We start from the raw sequence: 27,733 nt of genomic DNA, 5'->3' as shown, positions 1-27,733 counted from the left end.
GACCAATAATTATGAAGTACCACATCTCTCAAGAGTGTAATCACTGTAATGGGATTAATGGACGGAATTAGAAATACATTACTAAAACTGAACCACTCACACATACGAATTTAATTAAGCTTCCGCTGAGGATCCAAGCCCATATAAACAGGTCTGACCTCATTGTTGAAGAGAGCCCATTACATGTCATTAGTGCAATGACAGTCAGGGTGACATGCATGTAGGTGTCCCCCTAGCTGAGAAGATGTGACAGTGCAACACTGTCGCAGTTTGCTGGTGTATATTCCATCGCAGGCACAGGAAGAGCCACATGAAAGGTAAAGCAGAAGGTATTTTCCCTCAGCTTAATCCCCGACTCCCTGCAGTCAAATTGTACAGATCCAATGTCACATCTGAGACACACCATCACATTCACGCAATCCATGGCATTCATCAAAATGTCAGCTTGAAAAATTGCAAATTGCACTTGTACCAAAGGTCAAATAAAAGGTCCCGTTAAGTGGCTATAATCAGCCCACTGTCGGTATTGACTTTGATTGTAATTCAGTGCACACGAGTACTACTACACAACAACAACTTCGTATTTACGGTCCATTTTATTTCTCGTGTAATAGCAAAAACATAAAAATTTTAATTACAGATTTCATTTTTTCCATAAGGACAGTTAAGAGTTCTTTGTACAGGAGGCTGGAGGCTGTGGGGTTGCAGAGCGCAGTGCGAGGGCTCAGTGGAGCCTGCTCTTCTTCAGCGTAGACGAGTCCCCAGAAGCCCTGCGCTTGCGCGACGGCGTGGCCTGGTTGCCGAGCGCGTCGTTAGGCAGGTCTGGCGCCGCTCCTGGCAGACAGTACAGCTCCACTGCGGGGGACGGCTCCTGGAGGGGACGCAGCATGCAGGGGGATCCGTTACAGAACGTGTACTGGGGGACAGTGCAGGCGTGCGTACAGACTGCTCTCTCTGCAGGTCTTTTTGCTTTATTTACAAAAAATATCTACAAAAGTTCTAAGTTTACCTAACATGTATATTTCAACCGAGCCTGACATTTTTTCATTTTTAAGTTGTCAGAAAAAAGTAAAGATTTGTATTGCGCCTGAGGGGAGTATTTAGCCAGAAATATATTTGTGGGCTGCCTGAAATTCTGAACCGATCACACTTCAGGTTCTTTGCAATCGATGTCCACGTTTTTACGTGCACCTCTGCTATTTCCCCACCTCCTGAGTTACATCTCTGTTGCATATACCAAATAATGAATTAAAAATCAAGCACTCTCATCGCATTTGCCCCTGGTAGACTCCCTTCAATCCCCCCCCCCCTCACCTGCATCAGGTAGACGGCTATGTACTCAGGCTTCAGGCACTTCACCCCCTGGGCTGCGGCCTCCTGCACGTCCACCCGGAAGTCCCCCGGCTTCAGCTGGCTGAAGTCTGCAAACAGGTGCGTAGTGTCCTTGTAGAGGGCGGGGGAGGGGCTCGGGAACACCTAAAGAAAGGGGCGGGAACACGGGCCAGTTTTACTCCAGAGCTGAAGGCACTGAGAAGGGATTTCCTCACAATGGGGTTTAGTGCGAGGAAATACGCAACCGGAAAACAAAAACATTACCCTTTTCATGGAATTACAACAGCATAACAGAACTGTGTGTTTGCAAACGCCAAACTACATGGTGCATTTCATGCAACTCTGCTGGGGGCCGAGAGACGGGTGGAGACGGGGGCAGAGGCGGAGTCGCCCTCACCTTGGCGCCGCCAGACTGCAGCAGCCGCCGGAATCCCGCCTCCCTGGCCTGGTCGATATTCAGCATCACCCTCCAGCCGCTAAAGGCTCCCTGCTGTGGGGACACGGAGGCGTTAGCACAGGGCAGCGCACGCACCGTGACGTGACCGCGCAGGCGGCGGGCCGTGGGGGCCGCGCCCCTCAGGCGCCATGCCTTTGCTGCCGATGGAACGCACAGGAGCGGCGGGCGTACCTCTCGCCCCTGCTGGCCCTGCAGGGACCTCCTCCACCTGAGGGCAGCCAGCGCCAGCTTGCGCTGCTGGAGGTTGATGTTGGGCAGGGCCTCCAGGATGCAGCTGCTGCCCCACTCGTAGTCCTCCTCCTGAAACACGCAGGGAAGTGAAGAAAGGGACTGTATGGTGCTACTGTAATAAACCCTTAGCCGCTGCTAACGAGAAAGCTAGTGCTAAGCTCAGAGATGAAGACGCACACGTGCGGAAGGGGGGGGTGGGGGAGGCGGGGCTGTGGCCTCACCGGAACGAAGTGCCCGACGGCGCGGCAGGCCTCCAGGTAGGAGCGGTGCAGGATCCACTTCCCGGCGGCCATGGCGGCCAGGTACTTCTCGTTGCGGAGCGGATGGCCCACTATGATGTGGGAGCAGCTGGGGTCGAAGCACTGCTTGTCCAGGACCACTCCTCCTACGAGGGGGGGGGGGGGGAGACAGATGGGAGGGACAAGCTGTCAATCAGCTGCTCGCGTGCACGCCCACAAGAGTGGACTGTGTGAGGGGGAGGGGCTTAAGAGGCTCACCCAGCTCTTCTATCAGCTGGCTGTAGTCGATGCGCTCCTGGGCGCTGAGGGAGGACAGCTGGAATCTGGGCGGCTCCGCGGCGTCCGCCTCGCTCTCGCCCTCTTCCTGCAGGAGGAGAAACTGCAGCTTTAGTGCCAGTGCGAGCGGAGACAGGAGGCGCGGACAGGCGAGCGGCGTGAGCAGGCTCCTGGGGAAACGAGCCGCGGCCTACCTGTGGCTGGGGCTGGGGAGGGACGAGGGGGTTGGCGATGGGGAAGGCGATGCTGGGGGCCTGGGGGGTGAGGACCCGGGGCTCAGCCTCCTCCCCGGGGGGCGGCGTGGGCTTCCTCCCCATGTGCTCGTCGATGACGTCGCAGGCCGCTGCGGGACGGGGGCGCCAGAGAGGAGAGTCATTTGCAGGATGCGAATGTGATCCCATAACCCATGCATAACAAATGCATTACAGCAGGCCTATCACCACAAACCAATCAGACACTATCCACATATCAACATCTGAAACACAGACAACCAAACCACCGAGCAGCATAATGCTGGACTCAGCTACACTCCTAATAGGACAAAAGCAAAACAATTGTGAGCTGTAAAATTGTAGTGTCCTAAAACTTGCTTAATAAAAAAAAAATCCTAGTGGTATAGAGGGGAGGAGTTAAAGGGGAGTAAAAGGGAAAGTGTTCCCAGGCTCTAGCAGGTCCAGATGGCCCCACAAGGTGGGATGTGTTTGTGTGTGTGTGTGTGTATGTGTGTGCGTGCACAAAGGGGGGGGGGGCATTCTCATATTTTTTTCCCTCCACCAATAATTTGTGGATCTGTCCCGGATGGTACATGATGGCACTGCAGGTGATTCTGGAATAGCAGCTGTATCCCACATTACAGCGACAAATTACCCACCGGCCCGAGCCCACTCACCCATCTCCACCAGCTCCGAGTCGGTCATGGAGTCCCTGGTCTGGAGGCTGGCGGGCGCGGCGGGGCCGGGCAGGGGCAGCGGGTCCGAGTGCTGGGACGGGCTGCCGGGCCACTGCAGGTTGTCGGCCAGCTTGGCGCGCTCCTCCCGGGCCGTGGGGTCGTCCCACACGATCTGCTCGCTCTGCGACGGCTCCGTGTTGGCGTCCGGAGGCACCTGCCGAGAGAGCCTGCGGGGGGGGGGGGGGGGGGGGGGGGTGGGGGTGCAGCGGGGGCTTTAGGTCGACTCCGAGGTGTGCATTAAAGCGTTTTAACTCACAATGTGGTGTCAAAGCACCACCCGAAGAGGACAGCACAGAGCTGATTATTCCACTTATATCATGGTCATTTGCCAAAGATTGAAATATAAGGAGGGGTTCTTAATATTTTTCAATACTAATTTCTCAAAATATAATCTTTTTTGCTGGTACAAGCTACTTTCAAAGTTGTTTACTAGGCTTGGTACCGTTTCAGCATGGTTGCTATGGTTACATAAGTTGGTAAGCTGACCAGGCAGTGTATGAATTTAGAACTGTAATTAAACTTGACCTGAACTACTTGTTATTAATGCACACCTTCCTGCCAATCAGAATCAAGTATTCACCCAGACCATGGTATGATATAATATAATCCCCGCAAAATGAGTACAACGTAATGCAATAAAACCCCTGCTAAGTGAGTTTAATATAATGTAATATAATCCCTGCTGAATGAATGTCATTAAAGAAATCCCAACACTGTACAGCAAGGGTGACATTAAGAGGGCTTGTGTGTGGTTTACTGGACATGTATGAAAAACTGAAGGTCAGAGGTCGTTTCTGTTGGTCGTACCGCAGCGCCTCCAGGGTGCGGCTCCTCCCCGACCACCCAGCCCGACCCGCGCTGTCGGGGGTGAGGGGGCGGGAGTCCGAGCCCCCGGACCCGAGCCTGGAGAGCCGCGCCGAAGCGCGCCTCCCGTTGGAGAGCGTGGTGGCCGACATGATCTCCTGCAGCTGCCGCTGAAGGCTCTCCCTCATCTCCAGGGCTTGGGCCAGGTCTGAGGGGACAGCGGGAGCAAATGAGAGACTGTGATGAAGCGGTTAGCAGCTAGAGGCTAGAGCAGCACATTTACTGCCCCGGTATTTCAGGTTCAAGCGTCAGGTGGATTAGCTCTGAGAAAAGTGCTTTGGACATTTTAAATCCTTTTCCACCTATTGCAGCTCCTGCAATAAATGGTATTCATCAAATATACAAACATCATTAATTCATGAACTGTTCATGGCAATTTACAGCTCCGAGGAAGCCTGGTATTTCAAAGATACGTTTATCAAGTGAATGCCGTCAGAGAACACGTCGGCGAGCCGTAACGAGGGCGAAGGTGTACCTCTCTGTTCTGTGCTGTTATGAGCAGTCACCTCGTTCTCAGGCTCTCCATTCGCAGACAGGGACTGAGGAGACAGAGAGAACACAGGTGTTGGTACTATACGGCTCTATTAAAGAGCCACCCGGCGCTCGGCAGGGATGAGAGGCGAGCTCGGGACCAGGGATCGGAACGTTACGAGCTGTGGGCTTGGCAGGCATGGCGGAACACATAAAGACACTCAGCCGTACCACAGCGGACGCACTCAACCGCTGCTTTCTTCCTTTTGTCATCACAGAGAATAAACTTGTTTACTAGGGAGCACCTGAGCTCCACTTCAAGGCTACCGCCATAAACACACTTCACAGCAGCTATGGGCAGCTTCAGTTAAGACTCTACAGTGCCAGAGTTGCATGGCCCCCATATTGTTGCTGACACCTATACAGAAGCTTGTCAGCCTTGCGTATCACAAAGAAACTGTTCCAGCCACTTTACATTCCTAACGCTTTTCAATGCTTCACCCCTCAGGCTCCATTAGATCAGGGCGACTGGCGGACCTCAGAAGCCCAGACTGCCACCTCATTGGAACATTGATGATTTCATTCCTGACGCGAGGCCATTTCCAGCGCGACGCTGGGACAGGAGGCCCTCGTGGGGGGGGGGAGGGGGGGGGGGGGGTTGATGCGTACCTTGTCTTCCAGAGCCTCGGTGAGGTCCAGGGGCTGCGGGCGGGCCAGCGGGGGGGACCTCTGCGTGCTGCTGGGCACCTGGCTCAGGTTCAGGCTCATCTTGGGGTTGTAGGTGAAGGGGTAGAGGGACTCGGACACGCGCCTCTGCTCGTCCGCACACTGCCTCACAAAGACAACGAGGTCTATGCAGATACAACTCGCCGTTTCTCTGTTCTGAGCCGCACGACCACATAAATGACTGTAATCTGTGCTGCTGTAACCCTCAGCAGTCATTAAGCCCCTATAATTACAACACACAACTTGTATTCTTTATATCCATCACAGTTGTACTGAATGTCACATGTAATTTTTTGTGGGGAAAATACTCTAGGTTAAGCTTTTGGAGAACAATTCCGTGGGCCCTAATATCTGCACTGTTTAAGGTAACACACACCGCTAATATTTCACACAAGAACAAGTTCAAGAACGTGTGCATTGGTGTAAGTACTGTAAGACTGAAGCTGAGAACTGAAGCTAAAGCTCACCAAAACTGACACACGTCACACCACACTGACACGTATGTAAATGCTGGCGTTCGACACTGCAGAGACAGACTGGCGGTGGTACAGCCTGTGTAATCGAAGGCCACCCTCTCCAGCGGGAGCGCTTGTGTGCAAAGCTTCCATTAGCCGCCCGCTACATTGGACGGTGCAGCCGATGGCCGACTACGTACCGCCTGCAGCCAGTGCTGAGAGACCACGTGCAGGCCTCTCTCCTTCACCGCGCGGTACTCCCGGCTGCTGTCCCCCGCACGCCCCTGGTATATGTAGTGTGTCACCGAGTCATCGCAGGACCACCTGAGAGAGAGCAGAACAGCAGCTGCAGCACCGTCACTCAGCACAACAGAGACGCTCCGCACATGGAAGGGGAAGGGTCATTCATTCAAAAATAATAATAATAATGATAATAAAACCAGCTTTTCAGTTAGCTTAACAGAGTCACACTGGCATGAACTGAACAAAGACTCTGCTACGTATAACATTAAAGCATGAAAGCCATTAGGACGCACATGTACATGTGACACACACGGTCCTGAATGAAGGAGGCGCCTGCTGCAGGTGAACTGCATGAGAGAGGGCCCCACCTGAACTCCGCGCCCAGCGAGGCCGCGATGGCGTTCAGCTCGCTCTGCTTCCTGCTCAGCTTCTTGCTGACGCAGATCACCACGCCGACCAGGAGGGCGGGCTCCTCTGCTACCTACAAACCACACCCACATTACGCACAGACCTGCCCCAGAGAAACAAGCGCACCAGCTGTGTACACTCCACAGGCTTGCAGAACAGCAGGGATGGCCATATTGACCAAGCTGTTCCTTGTTGGATTTGGCTCACTGGTTTGAGTGTGGACAATAAATACCTGAATATAATGCTTCTACACCTCAGGTGCATAAAAGAGTGTGTAAGAGTTTGAGAGTGAGCTGTGCGAGTGTGTGTGCAACTGTGAGAGAGAGAGTGAGTGAGTGTCAGAGTGAGTGACATCCTGCTGTGCTATGCGAGTATGTGATATTTGTGTGAAAGATCCCACGAGTGACAATCTGTGGTGCTGTGTGTGAGGCACGTCTGGGTGGGAGATAACGTACCGTGCGTTCTGGCTCTGTCTTCCTGCTCAGCTGAGGGCTGGCAGTGAGGGCAGCCAGGTCGGCGTTGTTGCCGCGGGCGCTGTTGGCCAGGGCAACCTGCAGGTTCCTCTCGACGACCTCTGTCAGCGGGGTCGCGACCCCTCGACTCCCTGGCGTCTCCAGGGCAGCCAGCGCGTCCTGCACACAAAACCGCAGCTTGAACCACACATCCTGGAACAAGGGGCTTCGCCAGTTTTGGTTTCAGAATAAGTAAAAAAAAATAAAGGCACATCAAGAAAACACAGTGGAAAATAAATCATCATCTACATCAGTGGTTTCAAAACAATTTCTGATCTGGGGACACCCACCCAGGCTCAAAGGCATCCAGGAGACCCGAATCATGACTTAAAAAGGGTTATATTTAAAATTTATTTGAAAAAATATATTTTCAAATCAATATGTAGTCATTGCATATCATGTCTGGCCAGGCACCCCCTACAGTACCTCCAAGGACCCCCAGCAGGCCACGTACCCCTTATTGAAAACCCAGGATCCACTTCATTACTTAATCTACAGCGTCTCAGGGCCTTGTCAAAGGCAGCTGAAATCCATTTCAGATTTTAAATGGACGTTCACCTTGACGTTGAAGACGGGGGCGTAAAGCTTGTTTCGGCACAGGAAGCGAGAGGGCGTGTCCAGCTGCAGGGAGGGCTCTCTGCAGGGCGTGCTCTTGCCCTCCTGCCCTGGGGTAGCGCCCCCTGGCTGCGGGCCCTGTCCCAGCGCCGAGCGGAAGGCCTTGCTCTGGAAGCGGCCCACGTCCAGTGGGGTGACGCCGGCCCCGCACTGCGGGCCCAGCAGGGGGAGCTCCAGGGGGGCGCGGGGCAGGAGCTCGGGGATCCTCTGGGAGCCCATCACAAAGCTCTCTTCCTCCCTCTCTGAGGAGATATGAGGGGAGGGCGGGAGTCAACCCAACACAAATGCAAAGATACACACACGGGTACGTACGCACGCACTCACGCAGCCATGGATACACTCACCTGCATACACTACACACTACACACACAGCCAAGGACACACTCGCCTGCATACACACAAGCATACATACACACGCGCACACACACACCCAAGGATACACACACAAACCCACACACAGTTTCACACTTTCAGAGTTAAAATGCCCACTTCACAGCGTCAATGCTGACAGACAGCCCCATCACACACCGTGAACAGACACACCCACTGAAATCGTGCCAGAATGCAGGGGAAGACTACAGGAATGACCTCACTGCTCCCCCGTGCCTGACCTGGAGAGGGAGGGAGGTCCACGAGGAAGCGAGCCTCGTCCGGCCGGCGCCCCCTTCTGGCCGACTCCAGCACCCAGCGCATGGTGACGGCGGGCAGCCCCCACTTCTGCGCGGCCTGGTACTTGGTGCCCTCCGGGGTCTGCAGGACCAGGTGAGTGCTGGCCAGCATGCCCTTGCGCTGGTTCTCCGTCCGCACAAAGTAGTCCTGCACACTGAGAGGGGAAACCAAGCACAGCTAGGAGCTAACGGCTAACGGCAAACAAAGCTTCTCAATACATGCACTGTAATTCACTCAACACTTGCTCTTGGCCAGGGTGACTTGCAATTTCTCAGCCAAACCATAGACGTGTCATTTACTCTTCATTCATTTTTCATTTATCAGCCTGAATCAGTAGACGCTTTGAAATTTAAGCCTCCGTCAGTGAGTTTCTATTCTGCCTCTTTGTGAGTGATCCCTGCCCATTTTTTCATCAGTTTTCCATGATTGCACACACTAAGCTAGTTTTGAATGCAGTGGCTGGGTACATTCTTGAATATGACTTCACATGGATATTTAGTGGGCCAGTGCTGAAAGCTGCTGGGTGAGACAGGCAGGCGGTGGCAGGCAGCGGGGGGGGGGGGGGGCGGCTCACCTGGCTCCCAGGTGCTTGGCCAGCAGGACGAGGGACTCGCGCTCGGCGCCGGTGAACTGGCTGAAGGAGAGCACGCAGCCGGTGAGCGGGGCGCTGCCCTCCTGCACGGCCAGCGGGGTGAAGAGGGGGTGGGAGTGCAGCTCCAGCACGCGCTGCTGCTCCACGCACAGGGCCTGCGCGGGGCGACGCCACACTGCGTTAGCCCTCACACCCCCCGCAGGCGTCCGCTCTACATTAATACAGCGCTAAGCGGCTTTTGATTTCAACATTTTAAACATCTCGCCGTTTTCCAAAAGTCCATTTTAAAGTTGGACTTACATAACTCTTAAATGATCCAACCTTGAATGCATCTGTTCTATCTGTGGTCACAGAGGATACAGAACCGATACTTAGGCTCTCTCAGCTTTATGCTAGACCAGCGGTGTCAAACTCCAGCCCTCCCATTAGCGATTTCCTTTCATCAGCAGCCAATTAAGGCCTTGAGGACAAAGTGTGTGGACTCTTTAGCCCCAATCAATGACTTAAATAAATCACTTGTGCTGAAACACACCAAAAACCAGCCGACACTGCAGCCCTCCAGGACAGTTTGACACCCCTGAGCTGGATGCTGGAGAGCTGGAATAATCCTGTGAGTGCCGTAACGTAGCGCAAACAGACCTAGCCGAGTCTACCAGCACGCGCCCCGCCCTCACCAGCCAGGTGTCCGTGGCGACCTCGCCCACGGTGGCCTCCACCTCGCAGCCCAGCAGAGGCACGACGGCGTAGTGCGCCACCGCCCGCGTGCTCCTGCCCAGCACCTTCCCGCCGTTCTCCAGCACCAGCACGGACAGCTGGGCCTCTGCCTCCGTCGAGAAGCCCGCCAGCAGGAAGCGCTTCCCCTGGAACAGAGCCCCGTCCTCCGGGCCCTGGAGGGTGGAGTCCTGCGGCGGCGGCGGCGCGGGGTCGGGGTCCGCGGGCTCCGGCTCGGGGGCTAGCGTACTCTGCCTTCTGCTGCCGGCCTGAGGAAGCTCCACTAAGAGGGAAAGACTCCATTATATGAACTGCGCGGTGACAGACGCTGGCAGGACAACAGCATCGTCTCTGCTGTTTTTGCGCTCGAAATGCGTGTACTTCGACAAGTGTGTACAAACACGCAGCGAGTTAGCAATGTACAGAGACAGCAACGTTTACGGTCTCTGCGCATGCGTTTCAAACAACTGCCATCGGACCACACCCACATATTTGGTGGCTGGTGGCTGTCTGGTAAACATATAGGGCCAGCAAATCAACAAGAGTACAGACTGTCTATGGCATTCTTAAATTATGAAAAGAGGTCATGAAAAAATGCTAAATCTTAAAATAAATAAAATGTTAATGATACCTTTTGATGCTTCATGCTCTCAGTGCATATATGAGCCAAGGCTATGGCTGTAAAAACAGAGACCCTTACCCACAGTCTGGTCCTGGTCCTGGTACTGGGACAGCAGCTCCTCCTCGGCCCTCCTCTTCTGGACGGGGCTGGGGGTGGTGGCCGGAGGAGCCATGGAGGAGGAGCTGAGGCGTGGGGGAGGGGCCCGGGGGAGGGGCATCTCCAGGGAGGCGGGTGTGGGGGGCAGGCAAGCGGGGTGGAAGTAGCCCTCCTCAGGGAGCAGGCAGCCCCTGGAGAAGCTGTCCAGCAGCCACTGAACCGTCACCACGTGGGGCCTGGTCAGAGAGACAGCAAACCGCACCACAAACACAAACACACACACACGCACACGCACACGCGTTACAGGTCCACACAACTCCACACAAGCGCACTGATTTCAGCTTCGCTTTCAGGAGGCCAGTGATGTTAACCTTCAAAAATCATCTTGCTAATATTTAATTATTAAAATAACTTTCATACATTAAAATGTAGCTCAGAGCACTTAGAACAAAAGCAAATGTCATTTAAACGCAGTAAAAAAAAACAAAAAAAACAAATAAAAGCTAGTTGAAGGCAAGATCTTAAAAAATGAGTCTTGAGCAATTTCTAAAAACTGTGTACTGCAGTTGCCTGACGAACAGAGACTGATATATTCCTCCCCTGAACAGCAGCACAGAGGGACCTGACAGATGTGATGCGCTCTGACCTGTGCGTGGCCTTGGACAGGAAGCTCTTGAGGTCCTGGTCGGGCTCCCCCATGATGACGTGGGTCAGGTCCTCGCTGGGCTGGTTGAAGCGCAGGCCGCCCGCGCCGTTCACCAGCCGCCGCAGCTTCTCCAGCTTCTTCCCAGAGAACCCGCAGAGGAAGAGCTGCCCGGCGACCGGGGGGGGAAACGGTGATGTCAGACACGGCCGGCCCTGTTCGGTGACAAAGGCTCCGCCCCCCGAGGGCGCTGTTCCTAACGATCCCAGGTTTCTAATTGTGGGCCTTCCCTGCCTTGCATTCAAATGGGCCTCAGAAGTCTGACGTAATGCAGAGCGAAACCTTTACCCATATATGGATCTCCGAATCAAAGGATAATCTCTCTATGGAGTAACTGAATGAGAGTTTCACATAACGGTCCCCATCACAGTGTGTTATTTAAACTGGCGTTTTTATCCAGACATATTTATCTCTTAAATGGCACTGGATCAACTGAAATCCAATGCCGCTCTCCAACCAATATAAGTAATTTAGCTACAATATTCAGAATTTTTTTAGATTATAAAAGAATGGGTGATGGCTAGCGATACGCCCAGCGGCTTGCGGCCCGCACTGACCTTGCAGCCGTCCAGCAGGTCGTCTGACGGGCAGGCGGTCGTGTCCAGGGCGTCCAGGGCGTTGGGCGTCCCCAGGCAGCTGACCGAGGCCGTGGTCTGGGCCGTGTCGTTCGCGGAGACCAGGCTGATGTTGGAGATCTGGCTCACGCCCAGCACGTGCGTGGCTGCTGGAAGAAGAGAGGCGGTCATGATCAACGGCGAACGCCGCGGGTGAGCTGGGTCAGCACAGACCCCTCACTGCGCCAACCGCACGCAAACTCTAGTCGGCTGCCCGGCTGTGCGTGAAAAGCGAGATGTTTCCGGGCCTCACCGTTTTTCCGGTTGCCTGTGGGGGTGGAGGTGTTGGGCTGGCCCTGCTGCTGGTTGCCGGTGCCCACCCGGTACCGGCTCTCGTCCTGGCAGTAGCCCTTCTCGATGCTGTCCTGCAGCCAGTTCAAGGACACGCAGTACACGTTCCACTTCTTCGCGCACTCGTACTTCTGACCTGAAGAAGCAAACAAGGACTAAAACAGCCATCACACTACAACCCTGACTGGCCTTTTCACACCACAGTCCCAATAAGCTGCACTGCACCGACATCTTCATCAGCTTCTCAACAGAAGCATTTTCATTTAAAATATGTGTCTGTGTCTTTTTTACTCTGATTTTAGGGTATCCAGTTAGCCATCACCTCTTTGATCCACTGTGCCTCCATGGGATAGAGGTGCTAATACAGTGCTAACTCAAGAAAACCCTGCAAACAAAACCCCTCCCTCCCCTGGTGGGACTCCCCAGTCAGCGCACTACAGTCACACCCTGATATTATACTTTTAGAAGAAAATTGCGAACAACTGTGAGAAGAAAGGCTCTGGGTAATTTTGCATGCCTGTAAACTTTGAGTGTAAGATACGTGCCGGTCCAGGATCAGCTCATAGGGCAGCGTACAGAGAGGAGGAGGAGGAAGAGGGGCACCTTTGGGCTCGCTGACGATGAGGTGCGTGCACTCGTTCATCTTGAGCTGGCCGGTGTAGCGGGCCCCGTGCTCCTCGCAGAGCCGCTGCACCTCCTTGCGCTCCTGGGTGGACAGCCCCGTCACGCACACGGTGCAGCCGTGCAGCACGGGGCACAGGTGCTCCTCCAGGGGCAGCTCCGTGTGCCGGAACAGGCTGAGCGAGAGAGGGCCTTTCAGCCTTAGGGCCGCTTCAACATCATCCAACCACTGCAGCGCCGGTACTCAAATCCAGACCCCAAATCCAAATCCGGCCCTGGTTTTCTTTCCCCCCAGGTAATTAGCGTTACTGATTGGCCAAACTGTAACCACACCTGACTTCCAGGTAAAAGGAGCATGGAAAACCAGCAGTTCTTGGACCATGAGGACCGTGACTTGAGTAACAGGGCACTACAGTCTTACAGCAGCACCCTCTAGTTTCATCACTGACTTTCTGAGCTGACCACACACTTAAGTGACTACCAGCTGTCCTTGTCAAAACATAGTCAGACACAAATTTAAACGATGGAACAGTTTTTTATTCTTCAGAGCTGATGACTGGTGTAATGGCCAATGGGAAGTGTGTTACACACGAGCAAACAATACCCTCCCATGCTAGTTATCTTGAGACACTTCTCAAACCCTCCCAAAAACCACCAGTGGGTCATCCTGACAGTTTGTAACTACTGCTGTAGTCGTATAACAATATCGACCATTGCGCTCTTATACCATCACTGCAGTCATATAGAAGTACCACTATCACCCTCTTATTCCATCACTACAGCCAGACAGTAATATCCACTACCATCTTTATAAGCATTTTTAACATGAAACATCGGCTGCCCTCCCTCTCAACACCACCAAGGCCACTTTAAAGAACAACAATGAACAAATGAAATAAACTGAAGACCGACTGGGAATGTTCAAAAATAAACAGGCACACATTTAAGCTCTTTCGCTTAAATCACTGGTGTTTGGAATAGACCAGTGTTTGTTATAAATATTTTAGAAGCAGCTACATTTGTGGGTATCAGAAAGCAGACTGCACTAAATGCTGAGGATATTTACCATTTCAAAACCTGAAGGCTCATACAAGCCAACTGTACAAAATGGTGGTGAAGACAGAGACGCGGTTACCTGTCCTGGGACTTCTCCCAGCAGGCCTTGACCCAAGTGGGCAGCAGAATGGGCTTGCCCAAGCTGGCAGACACCAGGTACTTCTTGCTGCCCACCATGCCCGCCACCAGGTGTGTGACAAACACGTTGAGATTCCGGGACACGCGGCCACCCATCAGCTGCACCAGCTCCAGCACCTCCTCCTGGTGAGGGACACGCACTTCATCACTGACACTTTAACGGGACTGTCTCTCACACACACGGTCACAGACCTTGCCCTGGGACGGCCTCGTTTTCACCACACGCAGCTGAAGATGTGGTGTAAATGCGCAGGAATGAGACCCGCTGGAGCCAAAAATCCTAAGTGTGACCGAGAGACCAGAGGAACACCGCAGGTGACCCATGAAGCAGACACCAAATGGCGTGACGATCTCTTTTAGAGTAAACCTTGCCTTTCGCATGGTTTCACACTAAATAAAGCACTTACAACCCTACAGTTTTTACTTATAACAACTGACACTGACCTCAAGAGCTGAGGATAACAAGTCATCAAAATTACTAGAAGCATGTTTCCAAGGATTCCTTTCTAAACAATTAAGGAACCATTTTCATTTTGTTTCTGATTACAAAACAAGTAACAAACAACGCTCCTCTTGTTTTGTGTACAAACTAATCTTGTTTAAGCACTAGGGATGTAACAGAACCCTGAAATAACGGTATGATTCCTAAAAACAAAATTATGTGCTAACATATGAACCGTGGTTCACGTGTTCGATTATTGGGATGAATGGTAAATGGTAAATGAACTGCATTTATATAGCGCTTTTATCCAAAGCGCTTTACAATTGATGCCTCTCATTCGCCAGAGCAGTTAGGGGTTAGGTGTCTTGCTCAAGGACACTTCGACACGCCCAGGGCGGGGTTTGAACCGGCAACCCTCCGACTGCCAGACAATCGGTCTTACCTCCTGAGCTATGTCGCCCCCGACATAAAACAACATGAAACGTCAGCTGTTTTCGAAATAATGTTTCGGTACACAAGATTTGCCTACTAAGGACAGTGCAAGGCCCAAACCTGCTCACAAGGTAGGTTTGAAGGGAAAGGGAAATAATATGTAAACTATCCCCAGTGTTTCAGCATATGAAATCTAGCTGAGGTGTATACAGCCAGTGAGGAGAACACAGTAACGGCAGCTCACCCGCTCCTCCTTGTCCAGGTTGGTGCAGGAGACAGTGACGTCGGCCATGGCCATGTTGTAGACGGGCTCCTCTGCCTTGGGCACACAGCACTGAAGCTGCAAGCAGTAGAGAACCACCAGCGGGCTCACCACTCTGCAGCCCAGCTATGCAGGGAAAGAAAGACAATCATTTGATATTTCTAATTATCAGACCTGTCAAAAATCATTACAGGCAGCTGCAGTCATATTCCAAGACTGGTATCTTCAGGAAAAACAGATGGACTGAAGAAAACCATACAACCACTGTGGTTGAATTACAGCCTTTTGCATATTATATTATTTTCCAGTGGAGAAAAAGACATATTTGTCATTGGCCATTGTTGGAGTAATACAATAAGACATTACAAATATCCTTTCTCTGCACATAAGCCACTTTTACATCCTTGTGCAGTGCTTGGAATCATGGAATCATCGGTGTTGCGTGTGAGCAGCAGTGTGAGGAGCACACACCTTCTTGCAGTGGTAGAAGGCAGGACTGGAGAAGTTACTGAAGATGTACAGAGACTTATCATTGTGTTCCATACGCAGCACAGCCTCCTCATTCACAGTCTGGAGGTACTTTTCTGACTGCAGCTCCAGGATGGCCTAGGACACGGGAGAGACAGCCTTGGTACAAGTACTGTAACTTGTGAATGTACGCAAGTATGCATGTATGTACATGTTCACTACTGCCGTAGCGATGCTTTAGTTAGTATTTGTTGGGTCTATGAAGTGAATAGAGAAATATATCGCCAGACTCGGCAATATAGTTTCTTTATTAGGCTACGTTAAAACCACTAAAGGCAGGGTTCTTACCTCATAAGCCTTGACTGCTAGTTCAGATTTTCGCCGATTTGTTTCAACAAACTTCACGACAAATCCCTCTTTTTCACTTGCCATGTTGGACATCTTTATTAAGAAAGTCACAACGTGAGAATCAGAACACTGCATTAAAAAATCAACTGAATATGTTCATACTGAAGCTGCACGAATTAACAAAAAAAAAAAAAACTACTGTCAATACATCACAAACAAGCAGCTAGCTGACAGCATCTTGGTCACTTGCAAGCTGGCTATCTAGTGAGGCACAATTATAGCTTGAAATATTCAGTGTTGAATGTTCAGTACCTTTGGTTCCGAGACCGCTTCAACTTATGCAAACTGTATTATTATACTGTATACATTATATGTATTATAACTTTCTTGCTAATCATATGCGGCCTCCTTGTACAAGACAAAAAACATCACTTCGTTACCGTCAATCTAGAGTAGGCTACTTGGCTAACTAGCTAGGAGGTAGACCATAAGTATTTTGGCTGTGTCAAAGCATAGCTAAAATAAACATTCATGCCATTCACGTTCTCTTGAAGCGTTTAGTAAAGTTAAGTGATCTAACCAAAAAATTACTTCTTAAGGTTAGCGCTACCTTTGTCTAAATTGCCTCAAATTTTCTGACCGAACTAGCTCAGCCAATTAGCAACGAGTTTACGTTATCCTGAAAAATAATTCAGCTATAAACAGGTAAACACAAGTAAACAGACTTACCAGTTCCCAAAATATACAAAACACAGCATTCGAAATATACGTTGTATATATATACTCATGTGTCTAAGATTTACAAGCTAGCCAGCTAGTTAACGCATACAGCTGACAGCTCGCGCTTCACATTTGCAAGCTAGCATCATGGAGCTACCTAGTATTCGTGACAATGACGACAGAAAACAAGCCTCCTGGTAGCCAGAATTCATCACTGAATTAAAGTTATGTCATCTACCTCGCTGAATACATAGCTCGTTCTTAAAATAGCGAACACTGCACGTATGTAGTAAGAATTTATTTGCCCCGTAAATTTGGTTTCAGCCATAGACTGTATAAAGATTTCAGCCTATGTTTTGGTTCTCTCAGATTCGCGCCAATAGTGGTAGACGGAAGCTGGAGTGTGTGGGGTCCTCTATGGTGCCGCTAACGTTATTGTTTCAGACAGAACCCGTTTTCTCTGCTCCTTTGTTTAATTAACCTGCTCTTTGGTTATCTTAATGCAAATCGTAACAATTTGCTGTATAAAGTTGTATCGATCTAAACCTTGTCATAAAGTTAACAAGGCATAAATGCGGACACTTCAGGTAGCTCGCGCAGTCAAAGAACAGTTCCACGATATGGCGCAGAGCTGTGGTTCCTGGACATGCTACAGTCCACAGCACGTGAATTTACTAGTGACTAGAGTATGCCTGTGAGCAGTTAACCGCATCATGAGGATGCTGTGAACGAGTTCACAGTTTTACAGTCATCCACTTTTATGCAGTGCATGGGGCTAACGTTTCAGCGGTAATCCCGAGAAGAGTGATGTATTCTTGGGCGATATCACAGGATTTCTGAAACTTTGCTTTCATTAAGCAACTGCATGTTATTTGCTAAGTGAAATATATTGTTAAAAGTATGCATTTGGACAGTGACACAATTCTCGTTTTGGCTCCATACAGCACATTGAATCTGGAATGAAACAATGAATATAAGGTTAAAGTGCAGACTCTAAGCTTTAATTTGATGGGACGGTCTATGGATGGGACCTATATTGGGAGAACCCTGTCAGAATTACATCCTGTTTTATTCAGTTCACCATTTTTGGGAATCAAAACTAATTGGACAGTTGGCTGCACAGTTGTTTCTTGGCCAGCTGTGTGTTGTTGCATCATTAGTTCATGCACAAAAATGTCTTTGCACAAGTACTGTAAAGTGTGAATGTATGCAAGTATGCATGCGATATGTATGTGTTCACTACTGCCATAGTGATGGTTTAGTATTTGTTGGGTCAATGACAGTTGTTTTTCAGTGGGAGTTTCATTTGGAACCCGTTGCTGTTGTCTCTCACATCAGGATCAAAGAAGTGTCAATGGCAACAAAGCAGGCCATCTCTGAGGCTGAAAAAATCAAAATAAATCGATTAGAGGCACAGCCTGAACATTGGGTGTGTCCAAATCAATGGTTTGATACACTGTTAAGCAAGAACGTACTGGTGAGCTCAGCAACAGCAAATTATCTGGTAGACCACAGAAGGCCATTGTAGAAGATAACTGAAGAAAATTTTGAATTCAGATGAAAAGCCCCCTTTCAACTGTCAAACAAATCAAGAACACTCTCCAGGATGTAGGCATAGATGTGTCACAGACTGCCATAAAGCAAAGACTACAGCAGCATAACCTCAGAGGGTTCACCACAAGATGCAAACCACTGGAAAGCCTCAAGAATAGGATGGCCAGGTTAGTGTTCGCTAAAACAACCAAAAAAAGCAAAAACAAATGTAGAGTTCTGGAACAAAGACTTATGGACAGATGAATATTATAATGAATGCATCTGGATTAATATATTTCTCCACTCATTTATTCAGGGTTTTCCTTTAATTTGTCTCCCATCTGTACTTGCCAACATGGCGCCTTTGTGTTGCTCTATTCAACAAATTATTTTTGGATCCCATGTGATATTATAATGAGCATACAGAGAACTGTATTACTTGTTTATTTGGAATTCACACTTTTTGTTGGGTTTTCCTTTAATTTGTCACCTGCCTGTATATGCTGCAGAGCTGTGCAAGCCTGTGTCATGGATAATGAACAATTCTATCCATGACAAGGCAGAAATAAGCTAAAAAGGAGTAAAATAACATTCATGTCTGAAGTAATCCTTCGAACAATAATCAAGTCTCAGAAGACTTATGACAAGGTAGAAGTTTCCTTTCATTCACAATTTGTGTGTGGATAATCACAGCATTGCCTAATCAATTAAAACAGCCCAATAGAATGTGTCAGTTATGGCTCTAATAAAAATATAGAAGGAAAAAAAGATACTATGGATTCCCTTTGTTTATTCTTAAAATTTTATGTACAAGTGCGACCGATTTATTTTTTTAAATGTACATTCAATATAGAAAGTTTATATACGGCATATTACATGAACATTTCACAATTGCACTAGTCGTTCACATAGTTTTATAATCAGAGTTGATATTATTGTTCCTCTTTTTTGTCTCTGCTGAAGCTTGTTTGTAAAGGTCATTATTAACTAGGTATAAATATTCTAGTGCTTTTTGCGGTCTGGAGAAGGAAAACAATGTACGAAAGGTTTTGTTTATAGAGGAAAGGACAGAGCGACAGTAAAGAAGTGCAGAACTTGATCACAAGTATAACATGGATGAGAAACTGCCAACAGAGCAGCGTCCACCACGCCCAGAGCTGAGCAGACAAGGGCCAGTCTAGACGTCCATTCTGACTAAACACTCCGCTCCGTCTAGCTCTTGCCAGAACAAGGTAACGGCAATAAAATACCACAGCTGTGAGAATTTCTTTTTCTTTTCCATACAACACTATAAAACAACAATATAAAAAAAATTAGGAAAATGATTCATATCAGGACCACAGTCTTGTAAACCGACAAACATCATGTTTTAAGTACTGTAAGAAAAAAAAAAAAGAAAAGTTGCCTGGATCCACTGCATACAGCTAGGCTGGGCACTTCCTGCAAAATCAGGGCGTGGCTAGGTGGTACTGGTCAGGGTAGGGCAGTCTCTCAGAGCCGTAAGCGGAGGAAGAGAAAGAGGGAGTCAGGTCCAACATATGATGACATCTTCAGTCTTCGGTTGATATTTCACACGCACAAAAAAAGAGTAAAAAATATATTAATACAAAAGTAAACTATGCTCATCTTGTTGGAAACAAAGGAGGAAAGAACAAAAAAAAAAAAAACAGCGCAAAAAAGTGCCATTTATTTAAAATTAACAAAAATAATGCTAAAGAAGAGAGCGGGTGCTGTTTGGAGGACATTTTGTTGGGGGGTGTGGGGGGCGGGGACAGTCTTCGTGAGTCTGTGAGCCGGTCCCTGCCCCCCCCGTCCTCTTCCCATCTTTCTCTGTGCTGTACAGTCTGAACGGAGCTGCATCCTAGGTACGCGGGGCAGTCTCTCTGCTTGGGTGCATCGGTCTGTCCGTCCGTCTGTCCGTCAGCCCAGGTCCCCGATGTCATTGTCCACGGGCGGTGGTACGCTGGGCATGACCGTGGAGCCTGTCCCAGCCGTTAGGTAGCCCGCTACTCCTGGACCTGGGGGTATCGAACGCAGGGTAGTTGACACAACACAGAGGACACACGCAGGGTTGACAGGTTCACATAAGACAGTCAAAGACAGACCTGCTACTGTGGAACACACAGACAGCTAACAGTCTGGCTCAAAATTACTGATCATTACTGTTGCTAGTTTCACAAGGTTTTAATGAGACAAACCATGAACTAAGGCGATATGTTCATAGCCATTGTAGAACTTGTCACAATGTACAAGCTATATTAAATTGCATCTCATGTTGTACAGCCATGCATGGCACCCTTTTATTAATGACCAGTTTCTAAAACAATTCATCTGGAGTACAGAGAAAGCAAGCTCTTGTCTGAAGGGCTGTGGGTCCTCTTTGCTCCACTAAGTGGCACTGCTGAGCATTAACATGCATGGCAGAAATTCTACTGGATAGCAGTTCGAGGCAATCTAGAGCTTACCTAAGCGGGCTTGCACATCACAAAGAGGCTGTGTCCATCCAGTGCAACAACCTGCTTCTAATAAAATCTGTACTGGCTCAAACCACTCCTACTCATTATGAGTTATCTCCATCCTTGTACAGTAACATAATCGTTTACTGTGTATAATCAAAAGAATTTGAGTCACATTCACTGATACTAGTAACATAAACGGTATTGTGTTCATGGGAGAATGATGAATCAAATCAAATGGGAAAAGAAATCAAATGAGTGTAATGGTATCTAGTGTAGAGGGATTGTCTGCTGAGGGGCAGATTTCTCTACTGCAGGTGGACTTGGACACACTAAACACTGGCGTTTAGCTAATACTCCTGTTCCACTGTTCAGTAGTCCTCGTTGTACTCTCGGGAGTTCTTCACTGTTGCAAACAGGTGCTTCCAACGTATCCTCATCTCCACACTCACACAGGCTCCTGATTGGTACTTGCCAAGCATACAAGCATTTTAAGGCCAATCACAGTACACTTAGGAGTTTAGATACATCACACTCATTCCCACAAACCTCAATGTGAGAGAATGAATACGTCTTACTACCCCATCTGTACCAAAACACCCAAATACTGTGTAGGACAATTCTCACTTATAAACTAATTAGACATGCTGTTAAGTACATGCAAAAATACACATGCAAGTTCACATGCCTGCTCTATGCATCACAATATTACGACAAATTCTCTATACTGACATCCCCTAACACAGTGTTGTGGAGGGCTACTGTTCCCCTTGACAATGATAGTGCAGATAGCAGAGACTCTTATTGGATCCCTGTTCAAACACTGTACAACTTATATCCTCACTTATTAATCCAATCCCAATGGCCTACTGTCCCAACTGTTGGGACCTGAAACGGCGCCATACTCTGAGCCCATCACCTTCAGGTCCAGTCTACTACGACACAGGATTTATACACTGCTCCACTGAACCGACATCCCCCTACAATGGGATGGGATTGAGGAGGAGTCTACACAAAGGAGAAATCAAACACAGTGTGGAAACAGAAGCGAGCACCAGTGAGATAAGATACGAGGGAGGGGGCGCAGGAGCACGGAAAGCTGTCTACCTGCGCCAGAGTAAGAGAGAGGAGGGCAAGGAGGCCCCCCGCCACGGCGTCTACAGCCCGCTTCGCAGGGGGCTGCTGGCGGCCAGGAGGGAGGGGGTCGACACACCTAAAGAGACAGGACAGCGGAGAAGGAAGAGGAAGAAGAGGAGGAAGAGGAAACTGCCGCTGAACACAAAGGAGGGAGGGAGTGAGGGAGGTAATGGGTCCTTCTGCCGTAGAATCCAGAGGACTGGATTGTGAGACCTGGGTTCTGTTCTCTGAAGGGAGTTAAATGTTAGTACGACTAACATCCAGACTGAATGACCTACTGTACCTAGTAAGAGTGATGCCGTTAATGCAGGATTCTGCATTTTTTATACAGAAGAAAAGCCTAAATGCAGGTGAAAAAATATACCGGATATTCTGAGGTCTTTTCTTTTTTGCTAAGATTATAAGGTGACCCAGAACTACGACAAAATGATTGCTCCCATTTCTTTGAGCCAATTGTCTTTCGGTGTCTGATGTGTTGTTTATTGATACACTGCCTTTGCTAACATTGCGAGATTCAAATAGCAAGCGCTTAATTTGAACAAAAAATCTAAAGTGAGATGTCACACCATAAGTAGCTTGCTCAACAAGAGTACAATATTATTGTATTGTTGCATTATTGATTTTTTAGCCTGTGTGGCAAAAATTTGTTTTGATCAGAATGCCAAAACATTATTTGTAGCTTGTTTCATTCCGCTAATCCGGTTATTTCATCCCGCTTCTGTTACGAGTCGTAATACAATTATACATATGTGTTATTGTGTTATTGGCATATTATGGCAAAAACGGTTATTTTTATGAAAATGTACGTGAATTAGTGTAAAATGCTGATTTTTAAAATGTCCTGCGTTTCAAAGACGCATTCCATGGGCTAGCACGACTACTGCAGTATACATTAATTCTAACTTATGTACAGCCAAAACTTAATGGCTGAGCACATCACTTTGAAGCCAAATAACTGGGCAAGTCGACAACATGAGATCAACAAAACTTTGCAACTTGCCCATTGTGCAGTGAGCTAGGTCATGGACTCATAGATCCTTTTGCGCTAATTAAAGATTAGTTATGTACTTTAGTTGCTCCCAGGAGATGCAGATGTAGCTTGGCTTTCTTTGCATAAGAAGCAATCAAAAGAAATATACAGTAATAAATTGACATGAATTGGTACTTCTCTCCATCCACCTACCACACTATTGTATTACTTCATATTAGGGGTGATTTTAATTCAATTTAAATATAACCTTTGTCTCAATTTATTCAAGATTTACCTCGGAGGAAAATCGTTCTGTTCGGACATTAGAGATTAGGTCTCCTGTACATCTGTTTTATCAGGAGCCAAATGCTCTGCTTTAGTGTTAGTCACACGGTGGCAGGCAGTGAAGCAGAGATGAGTGCATAAAGATTTCAGACACAGGCATCAAAAGACCAGCATCAGGCAAAGAATCAGAAAAACTCAAACTGATAGTCTGCGTTTAGAAGGAAAGTCCACTGAACACACTACTGAGCCTGGCAAGAAGAGAAACGTTAGCGCTGGAATTGTATTCAAGAACTGCCCTGCTTTGATCCACCGTGACCCATCTGACCTTGCGGCTCGCGACGAGAGTGTAATCAAACAGCTTGAATAAAGATGCTCGCTCGCCACCTGTAATCTGTGAGGCCCCATTCACGGACATACCTGTGAGATACCCAGCAGTCTGAGAATCGGAGATGAAGAGGTCATGTTTCTGGTCTTTGAAGGCACTCCACACAGTGGAACGAGAGAGGATTTCGTTCACCTGCAGCAGAAAAAACCCACCGTGAGTAGCCGTTTCCGCTGCACGCTTGTAATGTTGCCGCTGAATCCATGAGCAAGACGCACTGTTTCATACACAGTCTGGTTTAACCTATGTTATCTAAATGGCCTGTATGACTGGAAATCTGCCCTGGGTGCTCTCTGTAGAAAACGTGTAGCTGCTGAGGCACTTCACCTGGTCTCCATACTGCAAGCTGCGCGTCATGGACTTCAGGGCCTTGACGATCTGCGCTTTGGTGGCAGAGGGGTTGTCCAGCGTCTCCAGCCCCACCCCTTCTAGTAGGCGGAGCAGGTAGGGCACAAGCTCCACCCTCAGGGCCTGCGCATGGGAGAAATTAACATCATAGTCATACCAATACAGCCAATTTGATTTGAGTGAGATTGAGAAAGAGTGAGAATGGGATTGAGGGAGGAAGGGAGACAGGCAGAGAGGAATGGAGGGAAGGACGGAGAGGGAAAGAGGATGAGCGAGACAGACAAACAGACAGTCAGACAGAGAGACTGACACACAGTGCGCACCTGTGCCACAAGGTCAGTCTGCTCCTTCTGGAACATTCTGTTGAGCGCCTCACAAGCTAGCCCTGCCATGTCGGCCCGCACTTTCATCCCGGTCATCAGGGGCCCGATGGTCTCCAAGGCGGCCATGGAGCGAACGCACAGCTGCAGGGACACACGGATCGACACGCGTGAGCACACCGCGGCCCACGGTGTCGGTGGCGAGAACAGAGACGCGCGGGAGAACGGCGGCCGCCCCTCTCACCTCGTTGTCGGAGAGCACGTGGATGAGGCGGATGGAGCTCTTGGGCACGGCGTTGTTCTTGTGGTTGAGTGCTGCCAGAACGCGGGGCAGGTGGCCCAGGGGAGGGACCTGATCGGCCAGCTGGGTCTGAGTGCTGAAGAGACACACTGCCGCCGTGGTTACCGTTTCCAAGGCCTCGCCCTGCAGCAGACACGTATAAAGGCACGTTAAGAAACATTTTTACAGGTATACACTTTCACTTGTTTGTCAAAGGACACTGTTTCTGTTTTTTTATTTTCCAGAATTGGTCCCTTAGATGAGCAGCATTTTTAGGTGTGTTTTGTGTGTGTTTTCATGTGGGTGTGTGCCTGTGCGTTTTAAACATTTGTGCGTGTGTGTGTGTGTGTGTGTGTATGGCGCCCATGTGTGTGTGCTTGCATTTGTGCCCATGTACACATGTATGCACCTGTGTGATTATGTGTGTGTAACTCACGTTGGGGTTGTTCTTCTCCAGCAGCTCAGTCAGGGTCTCCAGCAGAGACACCAGGAACTCCCGAGGTTTGCGCAGCACCCAGCCTGGCTGCGCAATGAAGATGCGCAGGAAGACTCCGCCCACGGCCAGCTCACCCTGCCCTGCCCCGTACGCCACCGTGAAGTCTTCTGGAAGCTGGAGACACACAGAGGCTCAACCCTGAGCATCATCTCTACTGTACACCCTCCTCACAGTCTTAGCTACTCTTTACTGACAAGCAACAGCAATAAATGCATAGGTTGGACATAAAACACATTGTGGAAACATTCTATAAACTATAGATATATAATCTGATACTATGATAGTGTGCTATAAAAATGAAAATATGAAAACGCAACATATAAATACTAAGAAGACTATACCTGAACAAAAATCTAAGCAATATGCCTAACTGGCCCTCCATACAAAGATATTGTATATTTAATCTTTTAAATAGGCAAGATTCTGAACATAGCGACTTACTTTCCAGTTGACATCAGGATTATCCTTTTGCTGTTTAAAGTGCCTGAAGAACAAAAAAAGGAGGTACAAAATCTTAGAGCGGCTTGTAATAAAACTGGCAATATTAACTCCAAATTTAAATAACACCGGGACCCAGATGTAGGATTCCCAAGGTTATATATGAGCTTGGGAATGCTAATAGGTAGGAAATGGTTAATAAACATTGCCATGGCAACCAAAAGGAAAAGAACAGGAAGTGGGGAGGCTTCCGTACTCCAGCATCATCTCTCGGACGGTGGTGGAGACGGTTTCCCGGGAGCTGTCGTTCCAGATGAGCTCGGGGTTTTCGTGCGTTCCCTCAAAGATGTGCACTGCCGCCTCAGCGTTGTCCCGCATGGCCTCCATGAACACGCCCGGAAGGAAGCGCATGAGCGTCAGGCGCACCTGAGAGAGAGAGAGAGAGAGAGAGAGAGAGAGGGAGGGAGGGAGGGGGAGAGAGAGACAGAGAGAGAGAGAGAGAGAGAGAGAGAGAGAGAGAGAGAGAGAGAGAGGAAGACAGAGAGAGAGAGAGAGAGAGAGATCAATTAAGCATTTATGGTGCACGTATATGGAGCGTGTGTCCTTTTGTGTGTCCCTGTGCGTGTGTGTATGTGGTGAGACTGGAAGTGGGCAAACATGATCTAGATCTAGACAGAGACACTGATATCCAGACTAATTCAGATGCTCATCTTCGTCTTTGCCAGCGTGTTTGTATTGTTGCAGTGTGCAGCCTTACCTTGGGCCCCACCAGCTTGTCGGAGGTCATCTTGGCAAAGAGCTCGGCAGTCTGACTGCGCACCTGGGGGTGGGTGGAGTTACAGAAGAGGTCCAGCAGGTAGATCAGTGCACCTGGAGGGGGAAGGAGATGTCACAAGAGGAGACCACTGCAAATTAACTCTTATTTTATATGAACAGCACAAATTAACACATTAACAAAACCATACTTCTAAATAGAAAATGCTACTGCATTCTTTAAAATGCAAAAATTGTTTTTATTATTGGTTAAGAAATTGAGCCTATTGCCATTCATTCATGTCACCCATCTGAATATCTGTAAGGCAGAAAATCTCAGAAAATCCTCACCTTTAGCCATGGCCTCTTTGATAATTTTAGTGTTGGACGTCAAGGCATACAGGGTTTCCAGCACCAGCTGTCGGCCTGAAAGAGCCAGATACGAGATACATGAGCAAACTCAAACCGCTTCATTCGCCTGCCACTGTGAACGTTCCCGCTGGTTTGCCTGGGTTGGCTGCAGCGCCCCCCTGTGGGGATGCAGTGGGCCGAAAATGTCGGCGGGGGTGGGGGGGGGCGTGCTTACTGGAGGGCATGGAGTGGAGCAGCACCAGGAGGTTGGAGAGCACCAGGGAGTCGCCGATGCTGCTGACGCATTCCTGGTTCATGGTGACCGTGTTCACCACCTGGAGGTTCAAGAGCAGGCAAGAGAAGATACACAGGGTCATTCTTCCAGGCTCATTATTACAAATGACCCATTTCTACAGATAAATCTACACACACTAGTTCTATGAGCTGTTCTGTCATTTTTGACGTACCACAGTTGTACTGCATACAGTAGTATTATACTTCTCACAAGTGTAACTGATAGCCATGCTAGTCCAGTAACTGGCCCTGTACTGTACTACTCATGAGCGTAGTAGACAGAAAGGAAGACTGATATCTCTCCAGCTGTTGGGAGTGAAAGACAGGCACCTCGAGAGCCAGCTGCTGGACCTTTCCTGCTCCATGGACCCGCAGCAGAGAGAACAGCAGCTTGAAGTGGCCGATGCACTCCGACTCCGAGCCTGTAACGCACGAGGCAACGTGTCACCGTGTGTCAAAGTGCTACAGGCCTTCTCCCCAACAGCTGAGGGGGAGCTCAAACCCAGGGACAGGTCTATTCCCTTTAGGCCAGCTTCTGGAGATCTACTATCCGATAGGTTTTCACTCTGACCATAACAAAGCACACCACATTCAATAGTGAGAGATCTGCTTGAGCTGCTAATTAGTAGAGTCTTGTGTGCCAAAATTAGGGTTGAAATGAAAACCTATAGGATGGTAGAAGATCTCCAGGAACAGGGTTGGTTACCACTGCTTTAGGCAGTCACACTCTCTACCTCATCCAACATCTCAACAACCCCGAAACCCCAGCCTGTTCCCCAACTGAGCTCATAACATGCATTACAAAATAAATCTTTGTTGTAAGTAGGAAGCTGGGTTTCCCCCATGCCCAGTCTCCCTGTTCCGAGGGCGGGGCTCGTACCCGGGTTGTTCTTGATGACGTTGCGGAGGGCCTCCAGGGCCATTTCGGCCCAGCGGAGCCTCTGTGCGTGCTGCTGGGACTCCACCTTGCTGGCCTGGGTCATAGCCAGCAGGGTGTACAGGTACTGAGCCTGGGAGCCCACGTAATCCAGCAGGCTGGCCGCAAACGCCTTGGGGAACTGGGGAAATGCAAATAATATACATTATTAACATCTGGGTTACATACATTAAATACAGACAGTGGGGCA

General features: G+C 49.1%; 2 protein-coding genes across 7 annotated transcripts in view; both read right to left on the bottom strand.

Annotated features, from left to right (window-relative positions):
* Positions 1-577: 577 nt before the first annotated feature.
* On the bottom strand, positions 578-17,206 carry topbp1 (DNA topoisomerase II binding protein 1). 2 transcript variants are annotated; one of them, XM_035414541.1, is made up of 28 exons: positions 16,573-17,206; positions 15,844-15,936; positions 15,499-15,633; positions 15,010-15,153; positions 13,833-14,014; positions 12,680-12,873; positions 12,039-12,212; positions 11,729-11,895; positions 11,115-11,278; positions 10,451-10,704; positions 9,714-10,033; positions 9,022-9,194; positions 8,390-8,601; positions 7,722-8,020; positions 7,107-7,283; positions 6,612-6,724; positions 6,201-6,324; positions 5,489-5,647; positions 4,824-4,887; positions 4,292-4,496; positions 3,425-3,651; positions 2,730-2,878; positions 2,518-2,623; positions 2,242-2,405; positions 1,961-2,089; positions 1,730-1,822; positions 1,315-1,476; positions 578-871 (listed from the first exon to the last, which is right to left on the bottom strand). In XM_035414541.1, the coding sequence occupies exons 2-28, from the start codon at positions 15,934-15,936 to the stop codon at positions 725-727; spliced, it is 4,530 nt and encodes a 1,509-aa protein (XP_035270432.1). In that variant the 5' UTR covers positions 16,573-17,206; the 3' UTR covers positions 578-724. The 2 variants fall into 2 exon arrangements, with proteins under 2 accessions (XP_035270432.1, XP_035270433.1); XM_035414542.1 differs by having other exon boundaries at positions 11,729-11,892.
* A 1,660-nt stretch (positions 17,207-18,866) lies between these two features.
* LOC118225416 (dnaJ homolog subfamily C member 13) overlaps positions 18,867-27,733 on the bottom strand; it is a 56,224-nt gene continuing 47,357 nt past the window's right edge. For 4 of the 5 annotated variants that reach the window (XM_035413764.1, XM_035413765.1, XM_035413766.1 and 1 more), the window contains 13 exons: positions 27,487-27,664; positions 26,937-27,028; positions 26,548-26,647; positions 26,313-26,387; positions 25,966-26,078; positions 25,465-25,634; positions 25,212-25,254; positions 24,711-24,884; positions 24,239-24,418; positions 23,998-24,138; positions 23,654-23,797; positions 23,362-23,461; positions 18,867-20,114 (listed from right to left, as the gene is read on the bottom strand). In XM_035413764.1, the coding sequence (XP_035269655.1) occupies positions 20,017-20,114; positions 23,362-23,461; positions 23,654-23,797; positions 23,998-24,138; positions 24,239-24,418; positions 24,711-24,884; positions 25,212-25,254; positions 25,465-25,634; positions 25,966-26,078; positions 26,313-26,387; positions 26,548-26,647; positions 26,937-27,028; positions 27,487-27,664 (1,608 nt within the window). In that variant the 3' untranslated portion in view covers positions 18,867-20,016. Of the gene's footprint in view, positions 20,115-21,659; positions 21,766-23,361; positions 23,462-23,653; positions 23,798-23,997; positions 24,139-24,238; positions 24,419-24,710; positions 24,885-25,211; positions 25,255-25,464; positions 25,635-25,965; positions 26,079-26,312; positions 26,388-26,547; positions 26,648-26,936; positions 27,029-27,486; positions 27,665-27,733 lie in introns of all 5 variants that reach the window. The other variant, XR_004764824.1, reaches the window with a different exon arrangement.

Source organism: Anguilla anguilla, chromosome 4 (genome assembly GCF_013347855.1).
Source record: "Anguilla anguilla isolate fAngAng1 chromosome 4, fAngAng1.pri, whole genome shotgun sequence".
Taxonomy (NCBI): domain Eukaryota; kingdom Metazoa; phylum Chordata; class Actinopteri; order Anguilliformes; family Anguillidae; genus Anguilla; species Anguilla anguilla.
Note: the sequence above shows the minus strand (reverse complement) of the source record. Positions and strands in the feature narration are given on the sequence as shown.